This window comes from Convolutriloba macropyga, chromosome 3, assembly GCF_964194025.1.
Source record: "Convolutriloba macropyga chromosome 3, txConMacr16.3, whole genome shotgun sequence".
Lineage (NCBI taxonomy): Eukaryota > Metazoa > Xenacoelomorpha > Acoela > Convolutidae > Convolutriloba > Convolutriloba macropyga.
In genome coordinates, this window is record NC_134470.1 from 66,718,343 (window position 1) to 66,738,233 (window position 19,891).

General features: G+C 35.6%; 1 protein-coding gene across 2 annotated transcripts in view; it reads right to left on the reverse strand.

The window, feature by feature from the left end:
• Window positions 1-1,505: 1,505 nt before the first annotated feature.
• LOC142336376 (transcription factor COE1-like) overlaps window positions 1,506-19,891 on the reverse strand; it is a 35,304-nt gene continuing 16,918 nt past the window's right edge. The window contains exons 5-10 of one of the 2 annotated variants that reach the window (XM_075385160.1): window positions 14,960-15,159; window positions 5,367-5,523; window positions 4,877-4,980; window positions 3,842-4,093; window positions 3,009-3,251; window positions 1,506-2,010 (exon numbers count right to left, since the gene is read on the reverse strand). In XM_075385160.1, the coding sequence (XP_075241275.1) occupies window positions 1,793-2,010; window positions 3,009-3,251; window positions 3,842-4,093; window positions 4,877-4,980; window positions 5,367-5,523; window positions 14,960-15,159 (1,174 nt within the window). In that variant the 3' untranslated portion in view covers window positions 1,506-1,792. Of the gene's footprint in view, window positions 2,011-3,008; window positions 3,252-3,841; window positions 4,094-4,876; window positions 4,981-5,366; window positions 5,524-14,803; window positions 15,160-19,891 lie in introns of both variants that reach the window. The other variant, XM_075385159.1, reaches the window with a different exon arrangement.

A 19,891-nucleotide genomic window follows, 5' to 3' on the forward strand; every position in this document is an offset into this window, starting at 1 on the left:
TATGAAAGATAAATGGTGCTTTTTTGATAATTTGATAATTAGGTAAGGGAGGTAAAATGTCCTTTATCTGAGTGAACGATGATTGTGTCAGCAATTTTTTTGTCTGCATTACTTGTCAATTTGGTTAACGTATGCCAAATATGCATTTCTGTGCCAGTGTTTAAAAAAGTTTAAAAAAATGAACAATCGTTAGCCATAAGAGGTGGTTCAATTCAGCAGCTTTCTTTCCTCTTAAAAAGTAAAACCAGTGCGACTATTGTTAAAAAATTTATCACATTTTTTCAGCAAAATTTTAACGAAAGTTACGAAAAATGTGAACAAAATGAGAACTTATCAATCGGCGGAAATGGCCTGAACAAAAAACTCAGTTGAGCATATTAGTTGCTGCCCAGTAAAGTGAGTAGAAGCAATAAAATCTTTAAACGTTAAGTTTATTTTCACTTTTGATTGTTTTTTTTCCAAGATCTTCTAACTTGAGGCGTTCGATTTATGGCTTTCCGGTACTTAGGTATTACCTATTGGAAAAAATTGTAATTTTGTCTTTTCTGTTCTGGCGTTTCGCTCAGTTATAGTCAAAGCCTTTGTCATGCCTTTGTTTAGTTATGAAACGATTATGAAATTTTAGCATTATGAACCGCTGCTTGAAATCTCTGAAGGGTGATCGATTCTACAAAACAATATGGCTCCACCACGCTAAAACATATGCTATATGATCCACCCCGCCGTTAATTGTAATGGCTAGTCCATTGCTGATTGGACTATACAGCCTATTATAACTACTGTCAAAATTTGCCCTATTTTGTAGGTACTGAACAATAAAAAAATTAACAAGCAAGGTGGGCGGGTTTCAAGCTGATAATTCTCAACAACAGATTAGGTATTTGACGCATGTTAATTGATATTGTTAAGTATATTAAGAAACGGCAACAATTACTTCTGAAAACAACTGCTTATTTTTGCTATTTTTATAATCAGGGAGATAACTGTTCAGGGAGACTAATGAAGCGGCTCATTCTGAAAGAAGAACTGAACAGAAAATTTGTAAATTGAGATGGAGGATATGTAATGTATATACAAACATTTATAAAATTTGCAATTAATTTTTCTATCAAATATATCAATCTATCTAACTTAGGATAAAAATTAAGAACATTTGAATATTTCGAGATGTCAGAAATAAATGTACTCATAATCATTAAATTTATATGGCTTAACTTCAACGGTATTCTTACGTTCACTTTGTTTTGATTCAATTTTCTTGTCTTGACAATATATGGATGAAGTGTGTAACTTTTTTAAAGATGGTTACAAATATAGCTTCGTTCCACGACCATCAAATCAACCCAAAATTTACCGGTAAACTAAAATAAACGATTCTTCGGGTTGATTTCTCCCACTGAAATTTTCCATTTTTATCATTGGCTACCTAAACTAGGGTCTAATATGAGAATATGTTCACGTAGGAATAAATTTCAAGCTAACACTGACGAAAACAACACCCCGGTTGTAACTGAGCAAAAAAGTTATGAGCGTTTTAAAAGCCCTAAACTAGATTGAATAATACCGTTGATAAATAGCCAAACTTGAACAGGGGAAAAGGAATCATTTAGAAGGAGTCATGACGCAAATAATGTGAAACCAGTTCGTTACTTTTTGTGTCCTCGTGTAAGAGCAGAACAAAACCAATAATAATTTGACAAGAGAGTGATAACATTCTCGGTAAGAACACGTCAAGATGTATCCACTTTCAAGGTCATCAGGTTTCGTTTCTCTGCGCAATTACTTGTGGGTCTCACGAGGTCTGAAGTACCGGAGATGCTGCACTCTGGCGTGTGGGTACTCCGAAAGCAGAGGAGGCTGCGACTGAGACTGCCGATTTGTGCTTGACTGCATTGATCATGTGGGCCGGGGAGAAGGAGAAGATGCCTGGAGTGTGGGCGGGCACTCCTGGTGTCGTCACTGGCATGTGTGGTGCTGCTGGGAGGGCTGGTGGGGAGGCGGTCATACCAACTGGAACATAACTATTGTATAATGGTACAATTGGTCTGCAGTCAATTTTTTATGTTTATAAAAAGCAACAATAAATCAACCGTTTAAATTACAAGAATTGTAAAACTGATGAAAACTTTTTTGCCTCGAAAAAAGTCATTTTTTAAACTATTTAACTCGGCACCAAAAAACCACTTTAACCCTGTTCAATGACCTGATTACAGTCAGTCAACTTTAGTTGTTCCCTACTGGTAGCCCATTTAGCGAAAAACATAATCTCATCATAACATTAAGGCAATAATTGAGTTAAATGGGTTTTGGCAAAAAAATGGAGCAGCAGGATGTTGATGGTTCCGCAAAATTGCAATGAAGAGAGAATGGTATAATTTTGCTATCTGTTGCTAAGAAATGGACTTAAAACGTTGAATGTGGACTGGATGAGAATGTGGGGAAACTGACATGTGCATTGAGCTGTTTTGAAGTTTGGATCATTAGCTGACCTTGAAAGTACTGTCTTTTTTTAAAAAAAAGTTGTGTCCGGGGCAGAAAATTTTAAGTGTCCACCAGTCTTTTCATGACATGAGAGCTGAAGTCTCGGTCTTGGCACAGTTTTGAGTGGAACGATTTTCTTATACCGTCTTTGAGCGCTCAGTAATTTTAAATTTAGGAACCGAACGCAAAAATGAAAAATAAAAATTTTTGCTTTAAAAATTTTTCATAACAGTGAAAATCGTGATTTTAAAAGTTATTTTTATTTTTTGTTTTTGCATTCGATTCCCATATTTACAATTACTGCGTGCACGAGGAAAATATCAGAATTCTGAACCAGCCGAACTTGAGAAAAATTGTCTGGATTGGTATTTTCACGCGCAATTTTGTACGAGGACCTCAACCGGGGCAACGCTATCATATTTACGGGCGAAGGAGCAGAATGTTTTGCAAGGTCACTAGGTTGAACAGTGGAGTGAAATCAATCATTTGTTAGTTTATTCCAACTCAATAGATAGATGGATGCTTACAAGGATGAGCAGCTGCGGGGTTTAAAAATGCAGCCTGAGGGTTCATGGCTGCAGCTGCGACAGCTGTGGTGCCATTGTGGTAGCTGTTCATGCCGAGAGTGGCAGCTGCTGCATGGTTCATGGTCGAATAAGCATTCGCACCCACAGGGTTTGTCCCGTTCACACCTCCCGCTGCCGACATGACTCCGGCTGAGGGTCCGTAGGGTCCCCTCGGAGAAAGGAGGTTAGTGTTCTTGGCAAAACCTGTAGCACAGAAGAGATGCATACTGGATGTTTTTACGATTGCCGTAAACTTCTACATTTTTTTAAAATGAAAGTTTTTTGAGGTGAGATCATAACACAAAGACTAAGACTAAGTGGACAAAGTGAACTGAGGTTTAAAATCAAGTGAAATTAAATATATTACTTGAAAATTTTCGGAGAAACTTTCAAATGTCCGAGTTCGCAATTAAAGTGCTTTCTCTCGTGACGAAATTCGAAATTCCCAGGACTCAAGTCAATGTTTTTGAGGAGTTGAAAGTAAAAACTTGAAAGTTTTAGGAACCGAGATTTTTTCGACGAATTTGCTTATTGTATTCGTTGCTTATGTGAGAACAACTGCAGTTTTCAAGAACTTTAATATTACCAAAACGCAGCAAAACGTCTAAAAGAGGGACAGTTATTCAAGCGTTTATAGCTCTACGTTGGCACATGGCTACTGCCTTTGAATACCCGCTATCCGTTGACAAGAACTGTTCCCTTGAAAATTTTTCAAATTCAGGCTCGGCAAAAAATAATCAGAGACAAATAATGAGGTTGAAAGAAAAAATAGTGGACCGGAGGATGTTACATACCAAGCGAATAATGTGTGGGGTCATTGACAGCCGTGTCTTCGAAGTAGCTGACCATGTTTGAGTGGTGGGCGGGGGGCAGGGCTGCAGCTAGAGGGTTCTGGTTGCGATGAGTCATGGAATAGAGAGCCTCGGCCAAGTCGGCCGCCCTCTTCAAGATCACCTCTTTTGGGATCTTCTCGGGGTCTCCAGGGTGTCTCGGAATGAGTCGAGACAGTCTTTGGAACCCGAAATCAATTGTGGGCTCACTCAGGGCTAAATAGATGACGACAATCTTCCACTCTTATAATAAAATCTTAGTTATGGAAAAGGCTCAAAACCTGGACCCAGGGAGAGAAGTTCTTATCTATGATACTTTTGTTTTGTCGTTTTGTTGAAAACGTTGATAATTTAATCCGTAATGTTATTGCCGACAAAATCCACAGAACAATATTCAGAATATGGTTTTTATTGTGCTGGGAATGAAGTGGCTGGTCTATGGTGTTAAATAAATTGAGGAACAAAATAATTCTTAGTCTCAATTTTTTTTCCCTGTCACAATTTAGTTGGTCTTTTCATGCAAAATGCTATGCGGTCATGTTAAAAAATGGTGTCAGGACAATTTATCCAAGGCCATTTTACCCAATGACATTTTACCCAATGCCATTTTACCCAATGCCATTTTACCCAACCTGCCAGTTTACCCAATGCCATTTTACCCAATGCCATTTTACTCAATGCCATTTTACTCAATGCCATTTTACCCAATGCCATTTTACCCAATGCCATTTTACCCAATGCCATTATACCCAACCTGCCAGTTTACCCATGCTATTTTATCCATTGTCAATTTTAGTTTACCCTATTGATAACAGTACCAGAACTATATTTAGCCGTCTATACAATAAAATATCTGCACGACACCAAAACTAGGCACTTTAATGCGTCTTGACTCAAAAATCTATCAAAAATTACTACGTAATTTTTGCCATACAGCCATGAAGAATGAACATTTAAGATGTGAAAATTAGTGATTAAAATTATGGAATGTGTCTGTACCTGTGTATACAAATCTGCCGGGTGCGCCTTTGCAGAACTGTTTGCTCTTGTAACTCAGTGTGACCTCTACCACTCCTGGAATGTGTCTGGGAGGAGTCTGGACCCTAAAACATGAACAAATAATAAAACTCCATGGCACCCAACAGCACAATGAATATTAAATTTATGCCTCTAAAAAAGATTTAAAACTATTATCAAGGTTCTTGTCATGGCGAATTTGTAATCCATTCTCAATAAAACAAAAGAATATTTTTAAATGGTGTGAAAACCAACTTTTACATTTCAACTGACTAATGGTAGAACACAGCTCTCGTTTACAATAACGATTTGCTACTCCTTTTATAGTTTTCGATTACCACATTGGCAATCAATTTTCGCAGCAGTCTTTTTCTGATGGTTTTTATTAAGTGATTTTCATCTCTCTTCCGTTTTAAAAAAGAATTATTTGGGCTAATCAGACAGGCGCCATTAGTATAACTATTCTTAGTACCTGATGGCGTGTGGTGTGACAAGTTCGCTCCATACAATCATGGTTCCGAACACGACCTGAAGACCATCGAAGAAGTTGTCTCCCACTATGATGACTGTGGATCCCCCTGTGGTCCATCCCTCACTCGGTGATATTGCTTTGATACAGGGCGTCGCTGCTAACACAACACAAAAGTGAACCCCCTTGGAATGTGCTTGCACATTATTGCAGCATTTTTTTGGAAAAATGATTAAAAAGTTCCTATTTTTCTTCAAGTTCAGTTCCCAAGTAATTGTTTCTTTTAATCTATGACCTCAATTGGTAATATTGCTTTGATAAAAAGCATTGTTTGTCACTAATAGAACATCAAGATTAACGCTGTATGATTTTGTTTTACATTAGTGGTGCAGCTTATTCTAACAAACTGCAAGTTAAGGCCCCTAGTGGTTATTTTTTGTATATATTTTTGAAACATAATCACAGTGATAACCCAATGGTATCATCCCAAACCCTGCAAAAAGATTTAAAACAAATTTTGTTTTTGTCCATTTGCGAACACAATAAAAACTTTTAACACTAAGAATTTGAAACTTTCAGTAATTTGTAATTCATTCTGTCTGACATTAGTAGAGGGAGTTGATGAAAACTGTTGATGGCAAAAAGAAAAATCTTTTAAATGCGAGTCACAAGACATCAATACAGGTATATTTGTTGATATATTGAATATCGAAAAATATTTTGATTAAGAAATCTTGCCTGAGAAAATGCTATTAAGACACTATAGGATGCGCTAAACGAACCCAACCAAATCATTTTTTGAGCGATTAATGCTCAAATTTCTCATTTTTTCCGTCCTAGATTATGTGCCATAAAAAGCTCTCTTTAATAGCCGCAAAGCGATAGCTGGGGCTGTCATTGCCCTTCTCTTGGTTTTTATTTCATCGACAATATTTTCATTACAACAACTTCACGTCAGAATTAGAGCTTATTAGAGCTTTTTTTTAAGTTTTGGTCAGAAGAGACTTACCTCACTCTCAAAAATGACTTCCTCACTCTAAATTTGATTTTGTCAAATTTAATTCAAAACAATAAGCTCAAGTGAATGTGCGAGTCACCCTAATTGCAGTTTATTTGTGAGCAGCCAATCGAGGAGGCAATAAAATTGTTAATTAAAAATTTTACATATCTGCAATTAGTAAACAATTTTTTGTTCTGGTCTGTTTCTTCTACAATTTTTTTGAAACAGCAGATCTTTTAAGCTATTGCAATTGTTCTTTGGCAACCTGCCAGTTAATTTAGTTATAACTTGAAAAAAGCAAAAATTTTGTCAGTCAACGTACAAATTCTATTTAACAAAAAACGTTGGTGTTATCATTGGTTTACTGAAAAAGCAAGATAGCCAAAACTGGAATTCAATTTTCTTTCTCATCTTTGAGTGTGTTGCTACATGTTTAATAGCCACGAAGCAATAGCGGCTATTATTGGGGACGTCGTGGTTTTTTTAATTGTATTCGTGCGCTGTCTTTTTTTAAAGAACTGTTCACGCTTTTTTCAACTTTTTCACGTCAGTGAGAAGTCAAATTAGAGTTTTAATTTGGTCACATTAAAACAGTAAAGGGAACAAACAATCGAGTAGGTTTGAGGCGTGACTTTTTTCAAAATACCTTTAAAAAGGTGTGAGAAAGTGTTTTTTGAACAATTTGGCGGTTTTTGAGATGGATTTTTTTCGGGTGCGTCAATTTGACTTCTGTTTTCAGAGTTTTCTCTGCTTCAGTGCTTTTAAGACTCGCATATGCTTTCTAATTGTGCTTATTTGCTTTTTTTTATTTGGTTAAGGAGCAGCCAAAATTTTTTATGACTATGCCCCTATTTGTTGTCATAAAGTAATAGTGAATTTCAGATTCCCCCCCCCCCTTTTTAAAGTTATCTGTTGTCTTATCTTCTAGTATCAATATTGCTCTGATTGGTTGCTAATGAGGAATAAAAGAACATAATTAATGACTCGAGCTAATATCCAGGGGTTTTCATGAATTTGACACTACTTTTTCTCAAAATTTTTGTGTGAATTTTTCTGCAAGTATTTATTGTTCTTTTTGATGTCTTATCCTTCAATCTCATTGGGGACAGGTGTCTGATGCTGCTAAGAGGGGTTGAGTTTATTGAATTATTTTTTTTGTTCAAAGCTAGCACTTTCTATGACTTTGACTTTAATTGTTTTTGTTAAAATTTATCCAATTTTTTTTAGTTTTGCGAGTTTTTTTTCAACTTTGTCACCTTAACTCTTAGTCTCATTGTTGACCACTCTAATTGGTAGCTAAAAAATTAAGTTAAAGCAAGTTTTTCAGTTCATAGCTATTGCTTTTTGTGACTTATACGCTTGTTTAATTTAGAATAAAATTTTAGTGATTTTATTTAGTTTTGCTACTGTTTGTTGTACTTATTGCTGTCTCATCACTTATTCTCGTTGATGACAGTTCTCAACGGTGGTCATCAACTATTTATCCAATTTTTTTTAGTTTTGCGAGTTTTTTTCAACTTTGTCACCTTTACTCTTAGTCTCATTGTTGACCACTCTAATTGCTAGCTAAAAAATTAAGTTAAAGCAAGTTTTTCAGTTCATAGCTATTGCTTTTTGTGACTTATACGCTTGTTTAATTTAGAAAAAAAATTTTAGTGATTTTATTTAGTTTTGCTACTGTTTGTTGTACTTATTGCTGTCTCATCACTTATTCTCGTTGATGACAGTTCTCAACGGTGGTCATAAAGGTTTCAGTTAATTGATGGAAGTGTACCCCTCAGTAGCTATTGCGTTCTGTGACTTTTATACTAAAAGTATTCAAAAATTTGCTGCGAGCTTGATTGCAATTTTTGGTTGTTTTTGTCCTATTATTTTATATTATTAGTGAGAATACACATCGACATTTAGTGAGAGTTTTTTAATGAGAAAAAAGGAAAATAGATGGCAGTTTGGGATCATAGCAATTGTTGTTTGATGTTCACACTGTCCTTTAAAAAAAGTTGAGTTTTTAGTCCTGTTTGTTTTTGTTGTTCTTGTGTTTTTTTATTGCTTAGTACCATTACTAACAGCTCTCATATGCCTTTCAAAGCCGAGGAATTGATTTTCAGGTCATAAATTAAAACCGTTCTTTGATTTTGTTTCAGGACTTTTCCTGCTATGTTTTTTAATTCGTCGTCTCCATCGATGATTCTTACGACCTGACTTTTTGGAATTGACTTTTTCAATGACATCAGTGACTTCTACTGCTGTGCAGTTAATGTTAAAATTTGTGTGCGTGATGACTTTTGTGCTTTTAGGTCAATTGCTAGTCTATTGTTCTATTAAAGGCCTGATGGTCGATCTGTCTATCTTATTTCTTTAGTTGTTTCAATTCATGGAAGGGCACAAGCGCCTTTCGCGGCTATTTTCCGGCAATCTACCGGCTATGTTCACAATTCCAAAATTCGAACTAAAGAGGCAGAAAATTCAGCAACATCATAGTCACAAATGTTCGTTATTATGGGAAACAATTTCTATAACGAGTACGCCAAAGGCATTGAAAAAAAAACAGGGTGGTTTGGAAATATTTATCAGAATTTTGTTTTTCAACTGGGTAGCTGAAAATAAATAAGATGCTTTGTTAGATGGAGAAGTATATCTCGCACTCTGAAAAATAGTTATTCATTTGGTTATCAAAAATTAGTTAAAAACATTCAGTTTTTTGTGAAAGTTTTTAAAAATTACATGGACGATATGATAATCAGTTACAGAATTTCATCCAACTCGTCAGCGCGATAAACAATTGTTTTTCTCAACGAAATGTTGTGACCCAAACTCTGACTTGATCTAAGTTGAAAAAAATTGCTGCCCAAGTTGATTGCCCATATTTAATGCCAAATTAAATTTTTTAGAGCATTAGCGGGTGCGTTACCATTAACAATTTTGTGATCATAAACTTTTTGATGTATTTTAAATTTCTTCTTTCATAGCGGAAAAATAACTCAAAACTTTCAAACTTTTGTAATGTTTTGCCTGATTCGATCTGCTACATAACTCAATTCGTTTTTTAAAGCTTTCACATCAACTTGTTTTTCTATGGTTCTTTATTATTAAGTTTTTTAGTTTAATTGCTTCAGAAAAATCTCGTCATTTTATTCATACTTGCAGAAATATTGCAGATTTCAAGTGAATGTCTCAGAAAGTTCGCCAAGTCTCTGAATTGCTGCGACAAAAATGAATGTATCAGATATGCTAAGAACGTTTGTAGTGCGTCCTGCAGATGTTAGATTGGGCTGAAGATACGAATTATGTTTTGGAACAGATTTTATGAACTCTGCCGGAACAGATGAAATCTTCTATGAAACATTCTGTCTTTTTAACCAGGAACTATTGCCCTAAACTGTGTACTGCGGTACATTCTAGATAACATCCTAGATAGCTGCAAATGCGATTTTCCTTTGCACTGCCTGAAATGTTATCACTCTTTAAACATATCATGCTTTTGTGCTATTTATACTGTGCGGAGTAGATTTTTGTTTATTTATTTTTTGACTTTTAGAATTTTGCGTACTTATTCATACTACTGCTATGGAGAGAGGAAGGAGAAAATGCATTGTTTATAAGTATAAGTATGCGTGAGAGAGCGGGAGAGGGGAGAGAGGGGTGATTTGTAGATTGGGTAATGGCTGGATCAGATTGGAATTAACTTTTATGGGCCCAATTTCAAGTACCCCCTACACACACCTGAGCCCAAACACACATACACACAAACACATACGTACAAGATTGTATACTTATCCACACTTATTCACACACATACACACGTACAAACTCATAAGTGGGGATAGTACGTCCTTATATCATTTCGTTCACGGTATACGTACACCCCCTCCTTCAAGCTAACTTTCAAACTAAAGTCATATAACTTTCTCTCTCTCTCTCAGCTCTGGTCGCCACGCTTCATTAGCCTTCACTCAACTAACTCTTAAAATTCTTTAAAGCATCTATTCGCCTACAGAATCCACACACACAGCAAGAAAATACAATTAATTTTGCCCACTTTCAAAGGATTGAAATATCCTTTAGAGTAAAAAGGACGGCCCTGTAACTTGCATGTCAAACATTAGGCAACTCCAATAGTTTTTTTATTTCAGTATGTGCTCAAAACGGAGAAGCGCTCTAACAGACCTAAACATATTTTTTTGAAAGATTGCAATCAAAATGAGTACTTTTCTTTGCCACTCCCCAAGAATGTGTGATTTAGCTGAGCAGTGAACTTTCGCAATGAAGTTGCAGTTCACGTTGGTCATTTGAACCATAGAGCTCAACTGCAATAGCACAATGACGACTAGGAACATTGGTATATACTGTTAAAAATAGAGTGGGAAATTTGCCACGCAAACAAAAAATTACTTTAGAATACTTTTCGAAGTAAAAAAATAATTACATCTAGTTAAGCTTAGCATGGAGGGGCGGGGATATCTGAGTTGAGATATCACCGACGAATTCAAGAAAAAAAAAAATTTATGCGGGTGAGCGCAACAGTACAATGTCCGGTTCTTTAACAACAGATTATTTCATTGAGTCCCGTTTGCGAGTCCAATTTTTTTAAAAAAAATATAGTGACAATCTGTTTAAGAATGCATAAGGCTTCCATTTCATGCAAATAATGATTTCAGAAGTTTTACCGAGTTTTGTAAACTATTGCTTTAGTAGTTCAAATCTATATTTGATGAAATTAATGCAAATTTTTTAAAGTTGATGAACCTAAGCTTTATTGAAATTTCTCATTTAAACACTTTCTGAGTTCCACTTTTAGACAAATATTTTTTTATTTTAAATGGTCGAATGCCTCAATAGATGATAACGTTTCGAAAATTGATCTGAAATAGTTACTTTTGTTTTTACATTCTTTTAAATACTATATAATATTTAAAAATATATTTCTCCCTATTCCATGTGCATATGTGTGGATAATTTTTACTTGTACATGAGGGTGTTATGCAATCTAAAAATGAGAAGCGATGTTGGTTGGGCTAATATCATTCAATTGATAAGTAACCAATGTCAAATGCTGCTAACGTCAGTTTTAATTGTTTTAGGATTTTTTCTAACAATTGCGCCCCTTTGATACCTAGTAGAGAATCCCGCTTCTGTGCAATACTTCACCATAATATTACTTGGCCTACAGTTTGGTCTATGAACATCAATTTAAGCACAATTGCGGACGGCTGTTCACGACCAGGCCTCTCATGCGCTGTGGGATGTAATCTGGAAATCGCGGGTTGTTTATTGAGGCGAAGCATGCCTACCGACCCGCTATTTCCGGATTACACGGGATTCCCAGTCAAAAAATGTTTTCATTTTGTATTCCAATTCGGCTAATTAACATAGCATGGTGTAATTTATTCTATTCAGTTTGACACAGTATGCGCATACGTGGAAAGTTATTAGTCGTCTCTGGTTGGTTAATAAGTCGCTCGCTTTAATTGTTCCGACCCCACTTGTGGGGGGTAGGAACTATATACTCAAATGGGTTTTTTTTTGTTCCGTGAATTTTGGCCGACCGATATATTCATCGTAGAGAAATGTGCGTGGTATCATTAAAAAGCTCGTCCAGCGTAGAATTCGAAATTAAAAAGATTTTTTTGAATTTTGTTTTTTTTCGAGGAGTTATCGAGGTTTAAAGTTTCATGTGAACATTGGATATTTGGTTCACTTTTGTTCACTTTTACCGTAATTTTCGTTCGAATTAACGTTTTTTCTACAAAAAATTTAATTCAAAACTAGATTTCACGCCAAAAAGTAAATCAATTTTAGGTTTTTACTAGACGAAAGGAGATAATAAAGACTAGTTCTAGTCTTAGAGGGAAGTTTAATATATAAAAAAAATCGAATTAGGTTTGGGAGCTATTTTTTTTTAGAAAATTTTGCAATTGTTTTTTCAAGTCACCTAGAGACTACCAGACACTTTTAATATCGAAGTTCCGTTAATGACAAACCTCTTTTACGATCAAATGAAGCCCAATGAACAAAAAATTTGTTTCGAAGGGATCGCTCATGTTTTTTTTTGGACTCGTATCTCAAATTTCGTAATTTCAATTGAATTTTTGATTTATTTTTTGAGGTTTTAATAAAGTTCTATAATCCTATGGCATAAACTTGTTGACTAAAAGTGCAATAGATTTGCTTATGAGCATTGAGTGAACCTATCTAGTGCTGTTAGTGGAGAGCTAATGGCTGTTAAGACTTTGAAAATAAATTTTCGAAAGTTTTTTAAAATTAGTAAATCATGAACTTATTTTTGTGAACTGTAAGTTCGTCTCAGTAAAAACAGGATTGAACTCCTTCATAGCACTGCAAAATAAGTTAATCTAATTGGCGGCTTTATCAAATAACTATTGGTTATACGTCTTCAATGCCAGAAGATTTCAAATTTTTTAAAAAATTTTTTAGACATTTCGTTTTATTGGTTCATTTTGAAATCGTATCACGTCATCCTAAAAAAGATGGCTACATCTTTTTTTAGTGAAGACGTCCAAAGGATCATAGATAAAACTTTCTGAGAAAAAAATATGGTTTAAATGGCTTCAACACTTTCTTCTCCCATTTTTCTAAAGAAATTTTGGTTTTTGCCCGTATTTGTTGTTTTTTTTTTCATAGTCATAAGACATATTGTGATGTCTTATTGATTACCTAGGCATCAAAAACATGTTTGTATTCGCATCGTGGCATAGCTGAGCGTATTCATTGAATTCCTATGAAAGCTTTTGAGTTTAATGGCTGTTAAGAATTTAAAAAATTTTTTTTATTTTTTTTTGAACATAAATCAATCTTAAGCTTATTTTCATGGATTGTAAGTCAGTCTCGGTAATGACAGAACCACTTTTATTCTACATCGGCAACAGTTTATCTAGTTAGCGGCTTTGTCTTCTAACTTTTGGTTTTTTTGACCTCGGTGCACGAGTTTTCATAATTTTTATAATTTTTGGATTTTTTTTTAGTAATTTTGGTTCCTTTTGAAATCGTATTACATTATCCTAATATTGATAGCTCCCATTGGCTTAGTGAAGACGTTCAATGGATCGTTGAAAAAGTTTTCAGAGAAAAAAGCTAATGGTTTAAATAGCTTCGACACTTTCTTCTCTCAATTTTTTACCGAACTTTTGGATTTTGCTTGTTTTTGTTGTTGTTTTCATAGTCAATGACTTGTTGTAATGTCTGATTGATAAATTTTGAATGACAAACATCCTAGTCGTCACATCATCTAGGCACAATTTAGCGTATTAAATGCCTTCTGTTGAGAGCTGTAGAATTTTTTGTCTTTGATTCTATGGGTTTTCTCAAAAATTTCCTGGTTTTGATGTATTTTTCTTTGCCATACGACTTATTGTGATGAGTTATTGATGTCACATGAATGAAACCTATGATTGCTATTTCATCGAGGCAGAATTTAGTGTGTTTAATTAACTTAAAATGTAGCATTTTTTTAAATTCAAACATCTATTTTTGTTATCTCTTCATTTGGTTGACAATTAAGTCAAAAATGTAGATGAGCTCGGGTCGGAACATCATGTGCGAACGCATATTAACGAGCCGCCTTGTTTTATTAAAGAATAACCTCCCCTTTTGCAGGGGGGGGGGGGTTGTTGAGAAGATCCTTGTTTTTAGATTATAATTAAATATCGATTTTGTTCATCTCATATAAAACTCTTATACAGTATTAATTCAAAGTGTTAAAAGTGTGAATTCAGTGCTTTCCATTACCTAAGACGTTATTCACCAAGGGTACAGTTACAGCTTACAAACTTTCTAGGATTTTAATTTTGGCCTGCGCCACCTAGTGTGCACTCTTAACTTAGTAAACTTTGATATTTGGAACACCATCATGTGACTTTTTATGATGTGAGGTAACTGAGCGCAAATTTGAAGCAAGCCATGGTAAATTTTGGGCTACGCATCGATCTCATCTCTCTTAGCAGGTATATTTTGTGAACAGAGGCTAACAAGTGCAAGTGCAACGCTGTGCAATGGGAAAAAAATCTGTGCAATCTGAAATATTGAAAGTGCTGAAGTTGTCAAATGCAGAATTGACTTCTGACACGTTTACGACTATAATCATGTATTGAGCTTCGAGTAATTTTTGAGGTCTGAGTAACATGGAGGGGAACTGAGCTGTTTCCTTTCACACCTGGAAGCAATTTCAAGTATCAATTTCAAGTATCAACACCAGCATTTTAGTATCAATATAACTTCCTCAAGCAGTTTTGTAAAATTGAAAGACCGTCATTTAAATCCTGGAAAACAACAGAAACGGTTTAATTATTTCAGGAGCAAGAGTGATGTAAGAGAAGGAAAACAGAGTGGGGGGGGTGGGGTTAGGAAGGGGTTGTACTTTTATTTGAGGAAACAGACCGGAGTGGAGAGACAGATAGATAGAGAGACGGGGGTACAAACTAACATGCATCATTAGGGGATATCTTTGAGGAGGGGTGGTGCTGGGGGTGGTGGTGGTGGTGAGCGGGGTGACCACTGTTGGGTCCGTGAGGGTGTGAGTGGCCCCCTGTGCCGCCTGTGCCCAAACCTCCCGGATGTACACCTGCTGCCCCGCACTCACCCTCTGAGGGATCCATGCGTCTGGTCCTTCGCCCGTGTTTGCTGTTGTTGTGAACAAACATGTTGTCACTCACTGCCAACACGTGTCCGTCCACGTTCGGGGTTCCACTGAGCACAACTTGGAACCTGCGCATGTCTCTGGGATTCCCTGCGTTCTTCAGGCAATTCTGGTTGCATTTCAGGAAAAACTTGAGGAAGTACCTAAAATAAACAACACAGGTAAAATGTAGAACCCTGGAGCAGATTTAACTCTTGCTATGGAAAAACAAAACATACTTCATTGGAAAATGTATCCACATAGGTGTATTTCAGAACAACGTCTTCGGACATTTGTTTTGTATAATATCAAATGCGGCTATTTGCGGTACCCAATCAATGAAGTTGAGTTGAAGTTGTGAAAATAAAAATTCATTCTCCGATCGGGTTACAATAAGTCTTTTGTCCGACCTCATTTCTCATTATTGCCTGAGTTTCTCTCTTTTTAATTCGTCAGCACTTAATCGACGGCTTCATTGTTTCATAATACCATGTCTCAACGAAGACCATCCGAAGAAAAAAATTACGAAAGAATTAAACTTGATCATCATAATTTTGTTATTAGTCTATATTGAACAAAGTTTATCATGCTTAGCTGCCTTCGCACCGGCTATTTTTGACTATTCATAAGATCACCATTTTAAACCTTATACCTCCAATGGGCTCTTAATAGATCACGTGTATTGTGTATTAAACAATGGAGCATAATTTTTCAAGTGCCGACTTTCACAGCCCAATTAATCGAATAGATACGTAATGAAAAGAGCGATCGGCACTTGATTAAATTGGTGAACTTGAATTGATCAACTTGAGTTAAACCTATCAATTATTATAATTGTTAAGCCCTTTAACCTTCATTTAAAAGCGAGAATATTCAAGAACCATTACTGTAATTTCAAGCAGCCCTCGCCATTCTCAACTGAAAGAGATAAATTTTCCACAAGAACAAGCCAACTTTAGATAACATGCGGGCGATAGCATTCTCTTTCTATCCCCCTAAAATTGTAATGCATTTTGTAGATAAAGCCACAAAAATTTACCCGTATGTTATGTAATAGTAATGTTGTATCATTTTCGAAATTTAGTTCACTGAGAAATTGAACATTGGATCTTTTTTCCAACTTAGTGCCGCAAGATACATAACCTCTTTTGGTTAAGAGACCTTTATCAGTTTATTTTGCTGCAAATTGGAAGGCATTCAGGAAAAATTTGCTGAATGCGTGTTTGAATTCAAAAATTATGAAATCTCTAAAAAACGAAAACTTCATTTTATCGACGGCAATTTGGAGCAGCATTGACTGATGAAGCTCCCTAATGTGATTAAATTATTAATTGAATATATTTTTTACTTAAAAACGAAATTGAAAAAAAGCGAAAATTGTCTCTTTTTTTAAGTTTTTTTAGGAAGTTCCTGTTCGTACCTGATAAATTTAAAATTAGCTGAGTAAAGTCATGCAAATTTGTTCTTAATGATTGTTTATTTCTTCCGGGAGGTGTCATTAGAAAAGTCGCTCGGAAAAGTAGCAGTTTCTAAAGGAGAAACAAACAAAAATTATCAAAAAGAATTGTTTCATTAGCGAGATCTCCATACAATTCGCAAGTCTCAAATGCACAAAAGGCTATTATATTCTCTAGAGATAATGATACATTATATGTTTTAATTCCCATCGAAACCAACACTTGAATTATGCATTGTTTTCTTTTCATCACCTTCATTTTTCCTCATTTTGCGCTTTTTATGGAAAAGTGAAATAAAAACTTGCAGGTTTTCATCAGTTTCGTTTGAAGTATTGGTTTTTATATTAATATACGAAGGGCTGTTTGTAATATAGTAATGTGAAGTACTTAAAAAACAGCATGAGAGAAAGAAATATAGACAGCGGAGAGAGTTTGTGTAGTTTACGTGCGCTAATTTGAATCCCCTGGGTTTTGAAATTTCATTCAAAGTCGCCTTATTAAATCAAGTCGGCTCTGCATTCTGAATAATATACACTCATTATGAATTCCTCTCGGTAGCAGTGGAAAATACGTAAACAGTTGACTTTTTAGTCCACTTGGGAAAAGGCTGTTTGCATTGAAGGCAAGTTGGATTCTGTGAGGGGATAATTCAATTTGAATTCATAATGCTACCTCCATTCTAGCATCCATAATTCAATTTTATGTCATAAATAAACCCATAAATGATCCTAAACGCTCCCCCAAAACTTTTACTCACTAAGAATAGTGATCAATTCTTCTAAGATTTCGATAACTGCACCAAACAGAGTCTTGTGATCAGTGGTAAAGTAACCAAGTGTCTTTCTTTCATTGCACCTAATTTAAAAGTAAATCCGTTTAAAAAAAAACAAAAATTATAAAAATTTCTGACGAAACATAATTTATCAGGCTGTTCATTAATGCCCAAAATTGAAAAAAAAAATGTTAAAAATGTAGAAATTTACTGTCCTGCCAAATCAAATACCCAAAATTTTACAACCCATAAAAACAAAGACAAAGCAGTTTCGGAAAAATAAACGAGCTTGCTCACCTATTCAGTTAGTATTTGCCAAAATCTATTACATGAACTCCAAATTTTATCCACCAGTAACCCTAAAGTGAGAACTGGACAGGTGTTCAATTGTCATTTTCGTTACCAGTTTTATCTAATACTAAAAAAACAGAAAAATTATCACCTTGTTGACTTCCAATGGCTACAGCTCAAGACGATAGCACAATTTTCTTCATCACAATTTTCGTCTTGCACTATTTTTCTGCCAAATCTTGCAAGCTAAAGTATGGTAACCATTCATCTTTTAATTGAGCCAATAGCAAGGAGGCTCGGTAATGTGTGTTTGCACATGATGGTCTGATCTCTCTCGTCCTCATTTTTAACTCAATTGTCTTCCAAATGACGCAATTAGAAGAGATATACACAAATAAATATTTGAGTAAATTGCCATGCCACATTAGAGAACATATGATACCTGCCATTAATAAGATTACAAGACAAAACAACTTACAAACTTCACCAGATCAAAAAATATTTACGACAAAAACTCAATATCTTATTTCAAAAGCACATTCTAACAAAGTAAAAATACTATCAAATAAACTCTGGTACAAAGAGCTGGCAAATGTCCTACTGAGACATGGGTTCACCAGAAGCAGGAACGATCACTGCTTGTTCGCAAGATCAGAGACAGAGGATCACACCTTCATCTTGGTCTGGGTTGACGACATCATAGTAGCATCAAGAAGTATGACAGTGGTCTCTGATGTCAAGAAGGCACTAGAAGCAACCTTTCACATGGAAAACAGAGGGAGACTACACTGGTTTCTGGGTCTAAGAATCAGACGAGAAGAGGGCAAAGTCACAGTCGACCAAGAACGCTACATAGAAACAATGCTTGAGCGGTTTCAAATGGATCAATGCAAACCCTCGAGAACTCCAGCTGATTTGAATTTGAAACTTCAGACAGCACAGAACGGAGACGAAGAAGTGGACCAGAGGATCTACAGAAGCTTGGTTGGATCACTTCTGTATCGGGCCAAACAGACGAGGCCAGACATCATATTCACAGTCAACATTCTGTCCAGACACATGAATGCACCTACCAATCAACACTGGATGTGCGGAAAACGACTCCTGCGATATCTTCAAGGTTCAAAAGGTTTAAAACTTACTTACACAGAAGAGGCTAGTTATGATTTAGTGGGGGAAAGTGATGCAGACTGGTCTGGAGACGTGAATGACAGAAAATCAACAACGGGCTATTACTTCAAGCTCAACGGACGTGGCGCAGCACTCAGCTGGGATGCCAAGAAGCAGGCCACAGTTGCTCTTTCTTCATCAGAAGCAGATTATCAGGGTATGGCAGCAGCAGTTCAGGAAGCACTCTATCTGAAACAACTTCTAGAGGATTTTGGCATCCAACAGAAACGTCCAATAGCAATTGGAGAAGACAACCAAAGTTGTATCAGACTCTGCCAAAAGCCAGTCATGCACAAAAGGAGCAAGCACATCGAAACAAAGTTTCACTTCATCCGGGACAAGACGGAGGATGGGACTATTTCAATTCATTACGTCCCTTCAGACAAAATGGCAGCGGAAATCTTCACAAAGTCCTTGCCCGTTTCCAAAGTGGAAACATTCAGAGCAGTTTTGATGGGAACAGACTCTACGCAATCAGCTCAAGTCTGAGTGGGGGTGTTAGAATATCGATCAAACTATAGTCTTAAACTTAGTGAGAATTAGAAAGAAAGTTTGACTTACCAGATTAGAAAGACAAGCAATATGACTTCGATCAAAGAAATTATATAAATTAATCGTCAAGAAATGGTGCTTAGAACCAATATTCGATTCAAATTGGTGAATCTAGATAACTATTATTAGAGTTAGATTAATTGATGTAAAATCTTCCCAGCATGTATTAAATGATGATGATATCTCCGGAAGTGTGAATGAATTCTTAGAAAAGTGCAAATGCATTCCATTTATGGTTCCCTTTGCGACTGATTTGCAGAAGCAAACCATGTTGGGTAACCTTTGCTACCCCCACTATAAATCACGGTGCTAAGATTAGTTTTGTTTCTTGACTTTTTCACACTGATAATGGGTATATATATATATATATATATATATATATATATATACAGCTGATTTTTGAGTCCTTTTTCATCCCCAAATTCAAATCACCATCTTGATCTAATAATCAGATCTCTCCTGTAAATCTCTAAATTCTACTGTTAAATATCATTTTGTTATTCTCTCATTTTTGAGAAATTAATTTTTTTACTTAGTTAAAAACGCTTTTTATTCCGCTTGCGAAAGTCCATAACCCAACAAAGTCATAAAAACCATGAGCGATGATTCTCTTATATTTAGGTCAGAGGTTTCAATGATTTTCATCTTTCAGGA